This window comes from Vulpes lagopus, chromosome 21 (genome assembly GCF_018345385.1).
Source record: "Vulpes lagopus strain Blue_001 chromosome 21, ASM1834538v1, whole genome shotgun sequence".
NCBI classification, from domain to species: Eukaryota; Metazoa; Chordata; class Mammalia; order Carnivora; family Canidae; genus Vulpes; species Vulpes lagopus.
Window position 1 is genome coordinate 36,042,999 of NC_054844.1, and position 15,411 is coordinate 36,058,409.

General features: G+C 34.5%; 1 protein-coding gene across 4 annotated transcripts in view; it reads right to left on the reverse strand.

The window, feature by feature from the left end:
• Positions 1-524: 524 nt before the first annotated feature.
• NELL2 (neural EGFL like 2) overlaps positions 525-15,411 on the reverse strand; it is a 378,038-nt gene continuing 363,151 nt past the window's right edge. For all 4 annotated transcript variants that reach the window (XM_041736868.1, XM_041736866.1, XM_041736865.1 and 1 more), the window contains 4 exons: positions 14,943-15,136; positions 13,723-13,899; positions 11,788-12,012; positions 525-1,235 (listed from right to left, as the gene is read on the reverse strand). In XM_041736868.1, coding sequence (XP_041592802.1) covers positions 1,185-1,235; positions 11,788-12,012; positions 13,723-13,899; positions 14,943-15,136 — 647 coding nt within the window. In that variant the 3' untranslated portion in view covers positions 525-1,184. The remainder of the gene's footprint in view (positions 1,236-11,787; positions 12,013-13,722; positions 13,900-14,942; positions 15,137-15,411) is intronic.

Sequence of the window (15,411 nt, forward strand, 5' to 3'; positions counted from 1 at the left end):
TGGGGCAGGTACCTCCTGAGGACAAAACAGCCAGAGTGGTTACTATCCCTAAGCTGGAAGAAGCAAATAGAAGTAGTTATCAGAACCCGGAGAGGGTAGCTAATCAGAGGGATGTGTCAGGAGATGTAGCCTTCAGTGAGGTGACACCACTAATCATGGTAGTGCTCTGGTAGGAAGGGAGCCAGCAGAATAAAAACCCAAAATTTAACTCTTTCTGGTATCTTGCCAGCAGTCCCCACTGGTAAAACCAAGCCAGAAATCAGAGGACAAGGGAACCCACTAATACGGTCTATATAGATCAGTACCCAGAATATAGACAGGGTTGAAAAAGTGATGAGGATCTAGAGAAGCAGAATGAAGATATCCATCATACTCCCCACTTAGAAATATATTACAGTGAAAATCATCTTTCAGTTTGGAAATAGCATGGTGGGAGTTTTTCATCAGCAGAACTAGGAAGCAATTTGTAGGTTGAAGAGTCCATGGGAAAAGGAAGACTTTAAACAAGACACTCGGACAGGTTATAAGGTAAGAGAAATATTTATTTGATTTTGCACAAGAACGAGCTTATACTGAACAAATCCAACCAAATAATATTAAGTGCAGTAAAACAAGGAAATAGGGATGACTTTTCCTGTTAGAAAATATTAAGTAACCATGCCTGTGCATTATTTTTATCATTACAATAACTTGTTTCAGATTTCTTTTCAGAGTGTATACTGTACATAACACGTTATAGCTTCTTTGCTTCTGAAAATATAATTCATTCACTGCCTTGCATTTTATTTTGTTGCAGTGAGGAACCTAACTGATTCGTGAAGATTCTGATCTAGAGAAAAATTTTCTGCACCAGTGAAGCTAGAGGCTTTCAAAGCTCTGATGGGCTCAGGCTTTATATCCAGGGGTCATGATGTCATGGTGTGTATTCCATACCCATTCTTCTACCACGGTGATGTCAGACACAGTAGATGCAGAATTCTGGTCTCGTTTTGCCCCAAGAATTTTCCTTTAGTGATTTTCTCAAGCTTCACAAATTTCATAATTGAATGTTCACTCAGCTATTAACAAAGCTGCACTTAGCTGCCCACAAATCATCCACTTTAAGTTTTAACTTTTTTTTTTTTTTTGGTCTTTTTAATGAAAGAACATTCTTTAAACAGAAATCTCCCGTGAGACAGTTAACTTCACAGTTCCTGAAGGCACTGTGGATCCACTGAGCAACAGATGTGGCCATTCTAGAGAAGAAAAAAGAGGAAAGAAATGGATGGTATAAGCTGTTAAGCCATTAGTAAATACTCACACTTATTGATTGGTACACATAAATCCAACTGGGGCTTACTTATTATTTATGCACCCCTTCAAGTTCAACAGCCCTTCACTTCTCATGTCTCTACTACTGTAGAACCAATTATGCCCAGTTATTTGTGGCAAATTATAGACTGGTTTAATTTACCACATGGCATCGTCTTAGATCACATTTGTCCTCTCAATTATTCATTCCGAAAATATGTGTTGAGTATATTGAGCCGTAGGTATATTGATGAATAAACAGACGTGGTCACTACTCTCATAGGGCAGGAGTTACAGGGGGAGGGGAGAAAACTAATAAACACCAAGCAAACATACATTTAAAAATTGTGAAAAAGTGCTAGAAAAGAACTAAACTAGGTGGTGTCAGGATATTAATACAAGACTGGCTACTTGGTCAAGGTAGACTTCTCTGTAGAAGTGATATTTAAACCAAGACCTCAAGGCAGCATGCAAAGGTCAGCCAAAAGCACAAGGAACAGAATGAGTAAAGGCTTTGAAGTGAAAAGTTTTGTTTAGTTAAGAAACTGAAAAAAGGTCTGGGTGAGAATTTTGAGCTGGTGAAGAAAATAGTGTAGAGATAAATTAGGAAAAAATAGCAGGGAAGGGCCAATTATACATAATTAGTTTTTAGCATGAAATATCAAAATAATACAGTACATTACAAAAAAGAAAAAAATTAATATCTTACTCTTGATTCCTTGTACTAGCTAACTAATGATGATAATATTGTTACTACAATCATAAGATGATGATATCCTTTTACTTCTTGAGTGCATACTCTATGTGAGACACTTTCCTAGGCATTTTAAATACATTATGTGATTTCAACCTCACACCATTCCCAGTGGGTCATTATTAATACTCACATTTTCTAGATTCAGAAACTGAAGATCAGAAAGCTTAAATATCATGTGTAAAATCACACAGCTAATAAATGGTACAGCAGGGATTAAAATTCAGGTTAGTCTGACCCTAAAAACCACCCTCTATTTGTGTGTTTTCTTTTAAAATTTATTTAGTCATCTGAGAGAGAACACACACACACACACACACACACACAGGAGTTGCATGAAGAAAAGAGAGAGAGGGAGAAGTGGACTTCCCACTGAGCAGGGAGCAGGACATGGTGCTCCATCTCAGAACTCTGGGATCAGGACATGAGCCATAGGCACTGAGTCACCCAGGAGCCCCGACCATCCTCTATTTGATATTTCCTCTGAAATAAATGACTTTAGATGATTTAAAAATATATTATACTTTAGTATGATAAAATCGAAAGTGTCTGTTCTATAAAAGATTTAGATACTTCAAACATTGTTGAAGCACACGAAATGGAGGGAAAAACTAATTCATTTCCAAGAAGAGTATTATCAATTTAAGTTAATACTCTTCCATTCTTAATTTTTTTAAGCAGAGTTCTTATTCTTTTTTTTTTTTTTTTTTTTTTTTCAAATTTTATTTTATTTATTTTATTTTTTTTTAATTTTTATTTATTTATGATAGTCACAGAGAGAGAGAGAGAGAGAGAGGCAGAGACACAGGCGGAGGAAGAAGCAGGCTCCATGCACCGGGAGCCCGATGTGGGATTCGATCCGGGGTCTCCAGGATCGCGCCCTGGGCCAAAGGCAGGCGCCAAACCGCTGCGCCACCCAGGGATCCCCAGAGTTCTTATTCTGATAGCAAGAGAAAGTCTCAACATCTCTTGGTTCTCCAGTGGTATTTTAAAACTTTGTCATTATGTTTAGAGGCAGGTTTTCAAATCATAACCATAACATGATCTTTCCCAGTCCAGTGACCCAATGAAGTAAGGGATATACCAGTTCCTAAGAATATCAGTTCCTCAACTTATATAGCTTTTGAGCAGAAAGTGAGGGAGTTTCTGGAGCTTTCTTCCATTGAGTATATGAAGCTAGCATTAGAACTCATGGGTAGAAAAATCATTATTATGGTTCTCATCAGTATGTTTTAGGAAGAGACTGTTTATTTTTCAAAATCTTCAAGGAATGTTTTTCTTATTCCATATCAATATTTTCTGTTGTAATAGGAAAAATGTTCTATAAATATTTCATTGGAAACCCCTCAATTAGGGAAAAATAGTTCATACATGAATGAGTAACAAAATATTCCATCAGAGTTCCAGTTTCAGTAATGGCACAGTTGCTTATATAAAACTAACTTTCCCACACATAGGGACAAAGGGTCTGGACAAAATAGGAAAAATAACTATTTGAAAGCAATAGGTAGTGACCAAAAGCAGGCAGACACTGGAGAGGTTTCAGTCAGTGAAAAAAGGGAAATGTGTGAGGTTTATTTTCACTTGGCATTTCCCCCTGAGGACCCTCTGTAGTCTATGCAGTTTAGGCTAACTATAACTCAGGCAGAAAGACACAATCTGATAGGCCTCAGATGTCAGAGGACAACTTTTAGGGCTGCCAGAATGGTTGTAAATTCAGAGGAAAATATCTAGAAAGAAGGGAGTGAATCAGCATATAAACTCCCCTTAAATTGTTGCCTGGTCTTTGAATTACAGAAGAGACTAAAGAGATAATGAGTTATAGCTTGAAGGTTGAAAGATCTGGGCAGAGATTTCAAAAGCTGCTCACTGTGGGTAGCAGTGTTTAAAATATGTGTCCTTCCAAGTTAGGAAGGATTGATGAAAAAATTCAGGTTTTTCATTGAAGGCCCAAAAAGGCCATTATCAGGAGTAAAACGGTGTCTCAAGATTAAGAGACTCATTTACCCTAGAACTAGGGATAAATCTGGATAGACCCACCTAACCAGTATATAGCTTGCTTTCTTTCTTTCTTTCTTTCTTTTTTTCTTTTTTTCTTTCTTCTTTCTTTCTTTCTTTCTTTTTTAGTGTAGCTTTCTAAGTGCAAGGTGATTGGCCAGTAATTTGCAAACTGCTAGAACAAACATAGTCTTCAGAGGAAGCTAACAGAACACAGAATCTGAATCTATACCACATATCATCTATAATATCCAATAAACCATAAAAAATATTAGATTTGTGAAGAAAGACAAGAAAAAGTGACGCCTAACCATGAGAAAAAGTTGTGAAGAGAAATGACCCCAAAATAATCCAGATGGAATAATTAGCAAGGACTGGAAAGTATATATTTTATATATGTTGAAAGGAAAAAAATATTGGTAAATCTTAGCAGATAAATAAAAGTATAAATAGAATTAAATGGAAATTTGGGAATGAAAATTGCAGTATTTGAAATGAAAAATTCATTGGATAGGTTTAACAACCGATTAGATATGGCAGAAGGAATAGGCAACAAATTTAAAACAAAAAATAGAAATTATCCAATCTTTAAAACAAAGAGGAAAAAAGACTGATATAAAAATAGAGCTTCAGTGACTTTGAGTATAGTATTAAGCCATAAAACATGAGTAATCATAGATCCAGAAAAATAGGAGGGAGAAACTGTGGCAGATAAAATATTTGAAGAAACCATGGTCAAAATTTTCTCAAATTTCTTGAGAAAAAAAAAAAACCAACAAAACAACCCACCAACTTAGATACTCAAAAATCCGAGCAAACACCAAAGAATAAAGTCACACAAAAAATCACATCTAAGTGTATCACAGTCAAACTTCTAAGAATCAAAGATAGAGAATTGTGAAAGGAAATAGAGGGGGAAGAAGGCATATTTTATACAGGGGAACAAATATACAAATGATAACTGAATCCTCATCAGAAATGATAGAGACATGAAAACAACAGAATATCACCTTTAAAGTCCTGGGACAAATCTGTGACTCCAGAATGCTATATTTAATAAAAAATATCCTTCAAAAATGAAAATATTTATAGATAAATATAAGTTGAAAGGTCCGTTCCTAATGTATCTACAATATGGAAAATGCTAAAGGAAGTTAAAGCTAAAGGGAAGTGCACCAGATGGAGATTCAAATATATGAGAAGAAATGAACATGAGAAATGGTAAATTTGTGGATAAATATGAAATACAGCATTTTTCCTCCCTTAACTTCCTTAAAAGATATTTGCCTAATTAAAGGAAAAATAATAAAAGGAATTTTAGAGTTTACAGTTTATATAGTTACAAAATATATGATTATTATAGCTCAAAGACTAAGGGGATAGAATTCTTTTGTGCTAAGTTCTTATATTTTATGTGAAGTAGTATAATATCACACCTTATTGTAATATATTAATGCTATAAAATGTAATCTCTAGATCAGAAACAAAAATAATCATATAAAAATTATAGTTAAGAATCCAAAGGAACAGTTTAATTTAAATAATATAAAAAAATTAGTAAACAAAAAGAAGAAATGGAGGAATAGGAATATGAAAATTAGATAGGACAAATATAAAACAAAGAGCAAAATGGTAGCCCTAAAGCCACCAATGTCAAAAATTATATTAAATGTAAGCAGACTAAACACTTCAATTAAAGGACAGAGATTGTCGAACTGGATAACAAATAAGAACTAAGTATACATTATCTATAAAAAATGCAGTTTAAATATAATACCACAGATAAATTGTAAGTAGATAGATCAAAACAAAATGAGTATCTGAGAAAAACTGACTTCAAGTTTAGAAGACTTGCTAGAGAAAAGAAGAGCATTACATAATGATAAAACCATTAATTTATCAGAAGACATAAAAGAGTACATTGTTAGTAATTGCATTTATATGAAGTTTTTAAAAGGCAAAATAAATCTAGTACAATGAAATCAAACTGAAGTTTGCTATGGGAAGTTTGCTATGGTTGTCTAGAAGGAGAAAAAAGGTACTTGCGTGTTGGAAATATTTTATATTTTGATTTGTAAGACTCATCAAATTATATATATAACTATGAAATTCTCAATAGTTAATATTACCTTGATAAAAACTAAAATAAAAGGTGATCCACTGAAACCTAGTCTGATTATTAGGAATAGTAACAACCTACTATTATAATGAATTATAAAAATGAGTTATTTTTATATAGTGCACAGTGTTTCCTTAACACCCTGTTATTTATGGCTATGTTTATCCTATGTTTTAAAAAAGTTAAAAAAAACTCATTGTGAGTATTTTTGTGCTAAACTCAAGTAAAGACTGGAAGACAGTTAGCTTTTAATTTCCAGTTAATATATTTATATATGTGTAATACATTTTAATGTTATTTATATTCAATATATTTAGTTTTTATTCATTTATATTATAATTTACTGTATAATTAATATATATTATAATTTACTGTATAATTAACATATTAATCTGCTTATAAATAATATAGATTCTAAATACATGTATATATAAATATATATTTAAGAATCCCACTACCATCAATATTTTAATATGTCTTCACAGAATTCATTTCATGCTATTATTTTCAACCTTGCAATTAAAGGTTGCAATTAAAGGTTTTTTTTTTTTTTTTTTTTTTTCAACTATAACTGTATTTTATATATTAATATAAAAATACTATTAATACATTAAAATAATATACTCCTCATTCAGACCAGGGGGTAGGTTCAAAACTCCACGGCCATCAAGACAAACAACCCAAGACTGGGAGACAGGATATGGTCTCTCCTGGAATCCCGGCCACATTGATGCCTCTCTCTGGGAAAAGTTTTCATTACGTGGGAAGAAAAGAGGTGGGACAGTTGTCCTGCAGTGGGGTCACAAGTAGCAAAGGTATCCCCAGTTCCTTGGGTCTCAGGAGGGACACGGGTACAGAGCACCGGGGCTGTACGAGCCTTTGGACGGCCAGTTGTCAATTAAACAGGTAACGGCCCGGAGAAGAAGCCAAAAATCAAAGAAGAGGCAGAGAAAGAAAGAAACTCTTCACTGGGGAAAAAAGACCCAAAACAGAAGACCAAAAAGCCAGGAGCCAGGTTCTTTACTACTGCTAATAAATCTGCAAAAAAAGCTCCCCACACCCCTAAACAGTGGCCCAAAAAGCGCAAAGTACCCCAGTCAACCTAAAAATCAAGAGACTCAAGCAGAAGGAAACCTCCGAACTCCCCAAAGAGCTTTTTGAAAATGCCGGAGTCCCAAGCCCCCACTCCTTGCAGCCTTCTCTGGGCGTGAGGTCAAGACTTAAATATTTTTTAGAACCTTCGCAGGTAATTCTGACGTATGTTCGTGCACAAGAGAACCAGTAGTTGTGAAATAAATCCATTTTTTAAGTTGCAAAAAAAAAAAAAAAAAAAAAAAAACAAAACACCCTGAGGTAATTATATTTTTAGCTTAGTTTTTATTTTAAGCCATTTTTTCAATGTCTGAATACAATAGTCATATAATTATATTGTACAATTATAATATAATATAGCATATTGCATCATAAAGAATTACTAGGACTTATTTAACTATTTTTCTATTTTTGGGCATCTTGGTTTCTTCCTTGATTTTATATGACAAATAATATTGAGGTGAATATTGTAATGCATATATAGCACCTTCCATATTTTAGAGTATTTCTTTAGATTATATTCTTAGACCTGGGATTATTGGGACAAAAGATGTTTGAGTTGGGACAGAGAGTAGGCAAAAAGGTATATATGTGGCTGTTGACAGGTATTTTTCAATGTCACTAACAATTCATAAGCGTTACAGTTCCAGTACATCCGTCAGCATTGGAAATCTTTGTGAGGTATTTTTATTTTACTGTAGTATGTGAAAATAAAAATTCATTATGTTAGTTTACATTAGAATTTTAATTACTTAAAGGTTGAATAATTCCCTTTTTATTTAATAGCTGTATTTTTTCAGTGAATTGTTAATACATTCTTTACTGATTTATTTATGGGGAAATAGTGTTTTTTCTTGTTAACTTTATATGTTTTTAATTTAACAAAGAAATCATATTTTCCAGAAGAATATTTTTCCAGTCTCTAGTTGTGACTTTTATTTTGCTAATTTTGTTTATCTACAGAAGCTCAAATTTTCTTTGAGGTGTATTTTCTCACTTTAAGTTAGAAAAGGCCTCTCCCTTTCAGAATGTCAATATTTGATTACATCTTCTTTTTATTTTTAATATCTAACATTTCTTCCATGTAAAATCTGTTTTTATATATGATAAGCAGATAAAATTACTTCCCTCAAACTTCTGTCTGTTGATTCCAACATGTATAGAATAATCCTTTCTTCCTCTATTGATTTGCAAATCTTTCCTGATCATACCTGAAAGTCTTCACTTTAATGTTCTCATTTATGGGCCATTTGTTTCCATAGATAGATCTAGTTATTCATTCTAATGTTAGTACAGAACCCTGCTTTCTAAACTTCATGTCTGCTGTTCCTGATATATGAAAGTAAAGTTTACGAAGTTATGAGCTTCATCCTTAAAACTCTAATTTTCTTTATACCTCAATTATTTCAATAATAATACATCTAGAGTCTGCCCAGGAATTAAAAGTAGCCCTCTGGTTTCCAATTTTCAAATTGGCTGCTTGGTAATTGCTTATTAAAGAAAATGACCCTCTAATCCTTCTTCCCTTCATATTTATTTCTCAAGTGGACACATCTCTAGTTATTGTTTGAAGCTCAAAGCATAACTGCTTGAAAGTACTTTGGCCCATCAAAGGGTTCATGTGTCTCTCTTAGATTTAGGAAAGACAACTTTAGTAATTCATTTGACTCAAGAATTTAAATTCTGAATGGAGGAACTCTTTTTTACCTAAGCAAATGAAATCTGAAGACATTTTTAAGAAGACGTTTTTTACCACCCCCCTACCCCTGCTAACTTCTAATTCCTCAGATCTTTTTATTTTTTTTATTTTTTTATTTTTATTTATTTATTTATTTTTAAATTCCTCAGATCTGATTTTCAATGTCATTTGTTCAGGAGGTAACTGGTGCACATACTGTACAGTCTTTTAGCATGGTGCACCTTTCCTTCAGGGCATCCGTGACAGTCTAGAATGTTGTCTTTATCTGTTTCCTGACTTGATTAATATCTATTTACTCTATTACCAACAATAATAATAGCCAATACTGAGTGTTTACTCTGAATGTGTATGAAATGCTTAGAAACGTTAAATGGATCTCTCAAGTAGGTAGTAAAATTATCCCTATGTAGGAACTATTATTATTCTCATTTTTCAGGTAAGCAAATTGAGCCACAGAGAGATTAATGGACATTCCTTTAGGTCACATTGCTAGAGTGGTTGACCAGGCTTTGAATCCAGGTAGCCTGATTCTAGATACTGTAATTCTTCCCTTCTAGACTGGTGCTGCCCAGAACATTCTGTGATGATAGAAATGTTCTTTATATGTTCTGTCTAGTATGATAGCCACTGGCCACATGTAGCCATTGAGCAATTAAAATGTGGCCAGGGTGACTGAGAAATTGATGTTTTAATTTTATTTAATTTTAATTAATTTAAATAGCCACATGAGGCTACCAACTTATATATTGGACAGCATAGCTCTAGACAATAAGGTGCTAGGTAATAATTTCCAGGAGCAATTGTGTCTGTTTTGCTTATCACTACACTCCTGGTACCAGTATAATACCTGGCACAATGTATTTACTGACTAGAATGAATAACTCTTAGACGGGTAGGACAGGGAGATGAGAAGTAAAAATGCTGCTCTGAAAGCACCAAATTGTGAAAAATACTCATCTCCAATGCAATATCTGGAGCCTGTTTTGTATCCATTTTATTTTTAAAATAACACAAAATAAACATAATAAAAAATTTGTTTTTGGGGTAATATGATAAAATAGCACATATTTTTATAAGTCATATTTAATAAGAAGGGAAAAGGGAAACAGCATCAAATAGTAACTTCTAGAATCAGCACTTATCTAACAAAAAAATGAATTTAATCCTAAAATACACTTTCTGGAATACATTCCTATCATGAGGCAAAAAATCCTACTAGTTGTTTATAAGACAGCAAATGACAAACTTATTCATGCTCTTCACCCCAGAAAACACTCTCATGTTTTTCTATTACTGAGCTCATTTTTTTTAGTTGGAAATATCAGTGTGAATCACATTTGGTGTGTTTCTCATCCTATCACCTGGTATATATTTTTGTAGTCATTACTCAGAATGATAATCTTAGATAAAGAGTGTATATGGGGTACCTGGCTGGCTCAGTTGGTGGATCATGTGACTTTTAATATCAGGGTTGTGAGTTAGAGCCCCCTGTTGGGTGTAGGAATTACTTAAAAAAAAATTTTTTTTAAAAAGAGTATAAATGGACTTGACTTTAATTGGTAATTGAATTTCAGGAAGTATTTCCCTGTTGGTCATTAATGCTGAAGTTTCAGCATTATGCACTGCTAAATGTACTTATATTTAATGTATATTAAAGCAATAATACTGCATGCACATTAGTCACTTTTAGTAGTAATAGAAGTAGTAGTAGTAACTTTCAAATTTGCTAATGCACTTTCAGAAAATGCATTAAATATTCACTCAGAAAGCTCTGCTTGATTGACAAAAATTACATTGACTGAAAGAGACAGAAATTTTGGTTTGGAATAGGTAATAGTACCTCAAAGCTTAAAGCATTTTATATTTCTTTGCCCTGTGATGTCAAGCCAACTAGTAAGAATTTGTGCTAAGTGAATCTGAATTAAATTGCTCTATTGAAAAAAAAAATTAATGGAATTGTTCACTTAAGAAACAGAGTAGTTAGAGATATCTGGGTGTGCTATGTTGGAAAAAATCTGAATCTTTGCTTTCCTGTGTTGTTATTATTAAGCCTTCAGATTACTTCGTTTTAGTGTTGATTCAAAAATTATGACTGAAATACAGTGACCACTAAATCAACATTTGTAGGAACAATAATCAAGTAGAATGCTTTCAACTCTGTCTATGAATTCTATATATTGTCTACATTATCTGTATTCTCGTTCTCATTGAAGTAAAAGGCACGTGTTCTATTTTCCTATGAGATGAAGAAAAATCTTTATAATGATTTTTCTCCAACTGTAGGAATAAAATATAGTAAGAAACAAATCTTAAAATTTTCAACCCAATGTAACTGACCACAACAAACCAAGAAATATGCCCATTTTTTCCATATTGATTTTCACTTTGGAGAATGTAATATATTTTTATTCTGTCGATATATCTTACAGACCTCATAAAAGGACCAGATAAAAATCAATAAAATAATATTGTCTTCCATCATGAAAGAAAAAACATGAAGTTTGTGTTGTAGATTTCTTTTTTTTTTTTTTTTTTAAGATGTGTACAGTTAGATACTTTAGGGCAATCTAAGTAGGTGCTTTCTGTTCTGGTGATATAAATGATTGATCATTCTGATTTCTGATCATGTGCTTCCCTCTCCCTGAACATGCTTCGAAGATGCACAGAGCAGTTAGGGTAGGCACTAATAAAGCTGAGCGGCCCTCCACCCACTTCTGTTTAAACAATATATAGGGAAAAAAAAATGCTTCCCATTGGCCAGGTTAAGCACTTTAATATCAGTGAGCCCTGGGTACAGCTGGCCAAATGCTCCCTACTTGAATTAATAGGCTTTACCTTGCACTGGCAGAGAGTACACTCAGTGCCATGTTTGATCCAAGAGGACCCAGTGAAGCGAACCACATTCATCTCATCCAGGCAAGTTTTGGTGATGTCATTACGAATGGTGTCGGCCTGGCAAGGGTCAGTGACACAACGCTGGCAGCACTCATTCTCTGGGAGGACACTGAATTCACATTCCACCTCTGGGCAAGGCAGAGGCCAACAGTCAACTTCCCCCTGCTGTAAAGAAAACAGATGCACAAGGGCAGAGAGAGAAGAAGGGAGGGTTCGGAGGGAGGTAGGGAGGGAGGAAGCAGTGTTTACTGACTTCTTAGTTTATCTGATGAATAGTTATACTCACACCTTCAAAGCCATAAATCTTGCAGGGAATCTACAAAAGCCCTATCACAGAGCTGAGCTCTATCCTGCAGGTGGATTTAAGAGTGTTCAAGGATTAAATGAGAATAACAGTGAACAAAAGCAAAAACCCTTTCTCTTGAAACAATCACATTTACACACTCCTATCTTTTCCCTGACAGAGGAGAATTATTTACTATGGAAGAAGGTTTCACTTAAATTTCTGCATATCAGGTGCTTTTTTCATTCTTTTGATCTTTTCTCCCCCTACCTTCTCATTTATTCCCTTCTGCCTAACAAAAGTTTTGTCCATTTACAAGAAAATAAACTGAAATAGGAAGGGAATTTGGCAGGTTTGCTTTGTTCATTTATGTTTCTCAGGTTAGGGATTTTGGAGAAAAAAAAAAACAACAACAAGTAGGAACTGATTTCAGGCAGCTTTATTCCACATGGGGAAATTGTGTGAATTGGATCTTTTAAAAATTTAGTTCCCACCTGTTTCCTATTTTCTTCATAATTCTGAATCTCATGGTCTTGGAGATGAAAGCAGCCTTCGGGCACTGAAACTGACCTTGCTCTTTCAATTGATTTTGGGTTTAAAGTATAAAAAAGAAGCAGCAAAAAAAGCATTGCCTTAAAAATATCCTCACACAAATAGAGAGGAAACTAGCCATGACTTTAAAAGTAGCATCTGTGAAACTTTCTTCCATAAAGACACATAGACCAATTTTCCTTTTTCATTTATATTATTAGAACAAAACGAGAATTTTGGTCTAATGAAAAAAGACTGGTGTTTCCCTGATTAGGTCTTTATTTTCTTTTTTCCTGTTGTTTCCAGTGGAAGTTTTGTAAATATATACATTTAATTCTAGTCTTCTAGTAAGTGTTTATTGCAAATTCATAGCATGTGTCAAACAGGGTACCCACTAGAATTGCACTGATAAAAATATTTAGGAGGGAAAAAAAGTGGGTGTGGTTTTTTTGCATTTCTTTCTTTCTTTTTTTTTTTTTTTAAGTCTGAGCATGACTGATAAAAATGGATTAATGAAAGTTCTACTTGGACAAAAAATGATATTTTTCATGAATGCTGCTGTTCTATTTATAACAATCTCTAAATAAACCTAAGCTGAACGGGATTGGGGATGCTAGGAGGGTCTCTTCTTCTTCTTCTTCTAAGATTTTATTTATTTATTCATGAAAGACAGAGAGAGAGAAGCAGAGACACAGGCAGAGAAAGAGGCAGGCTCCCTGTGGGGAGTCTGATGCGGATTCCATCCCATGTCCCTGGGATCATGCTCTGAGCCAAAGGCAGACACTCAACCCCTGAGCTACCCAGGCATCCCAAGTCTCTTCTTCTTCTAGGCTCTGGAAAAACATGCATGACATGCTGAACCACATCTGCACCAGGCTGTCCCTTCATGGGTCCTGACTACATGCCCACCATCTTGTCATCTAATCAGGCTCACGTTTTGTCACCACCAGCATGATGGCCCGGCAGGTACTGAGAACTAGCGGATGTGGGAGGCCAAGACTGTCTTCCTCGTTGGATTCTGGGCCTGGACTGTCCCTGTACTTCATGTAAACTATACTTACCAAGCAGCGGCACTGTTGGCAATTCTGAACCCACGTGTCACCACTATTGTACAAAGTCTCCCCATTTTGATGGAGGCACTGACTGCTAAGCCTTGGGTCACATTCAGGGCAGCAAAAGAGATCAACCGTGGGATTCTCGCAGTCACAGACCATCCGGCGACACATGACAAATCCATTCTGTAGGAAAAAAGAGAGAAGAGTGAACAGAAGCTTCGGTTTCTCAATATATTACATCAATGTAATAGATTTAATGTTACATTTTGCAGCAAACACACAGGAATTACCCAACCAAACTGGAGAACTTCCGATTTCCTCTCCAAATGCTACTTGACCAGCAAATTTCCAGAAATGACCAGTACGAAATAACCACTATGCCGTCCTTCTGTGTGTATAAACGTGGGTATGTATATATAAATATACATGTGTTTGTTTATTAGCATAGTAATTAGAATACTACCAAAATTTTGTTCTGTGTAAGGGCATAGTTAGTCAACAAGCTTTACCTACTGTTGGGTTTATGGGCTATATTAGACTTTAAGTTTATGTACAATTTGTTATCAGTTTCTTTTAATAATTAAGTCCTTCATGCAGAGTGTTAATTATCTAACTATATTTTAAGTCTCAATTATCAACTGGGTAAATAAAGTGGGACGAAGCCACAGTCCAAATAGATCGTTTTCACTTGCAGGCCACAGTAGGTCCATTGAGGCTTCATTTCTTCTTTTGTTCAAATAGGATATTGTTACTATAGAAACACTAGCATACTTAGCAACAAAGTTTTATCAACATGTGAACAGATAAACACATTGTGGCATTTCCATAAAATGAACTACTACTCAGCAATTACAAAGAAATACATTGATATAGTAACATAGAATGGGTTACTGATATATGTAATGAATATTAAAGAATGTCAAAAACATACACTGAAAAAATCCAGACAAAAAAAAAAGTATGTATTATATGTACTACTTATTATATAAGGCTCTAGAAAATATAAATCTAACCTACAATGACCAAAACCAGTGTTTCCTTCAGACTGAGGGTATGGGAATAAGGACAGAGACAACATTATGAGCAGATGAAAATGTCCTTTTCTGCTAATTTTGATAGTGCTTAAGTAGATGCATGCATTTGTTTAAGCTCATCAAGCTGTACACTGAAAATTTATGCAAATTACATCCCAATAAAAATGATTACAGTTTTTTATTTATACCAACCTGACACGAACACACAGAGCACCGGTCATTTTCCAACACCCAAATCTGACCACTGTGTTTAATTTTTCCATCATGGATGCAGTCCCCTGTGCAATTCTTTCCATGAGGACATCGGCAATCGTATCCACCATCCAGGTTAAAGCAAATGGTATCATTGGCACAGCTATGCCTCCCGGTCCCACACTCATCGATATCTACAGCCAAGAAAAGGCAGCAGGCAATGTGCTTAGACTATGCTTGCTTTCAAACAACTGCAATCAGGGAAGTTGCCTCCTAACATAAAGCATTCAACTGTAAATTAATTTTCATCTTACTGGCATGCATTTCCTATTAAATGCTGACTAAAGCAATGTTAATGATCTAGGGATTTCACAGGAAAACATTATCATGCTTGACTTCAAACACCAGATAACCTTGGTTAGATTCTCAACTTTTATCTCTGTAAATACTATTAAGCTTTATGAAACAC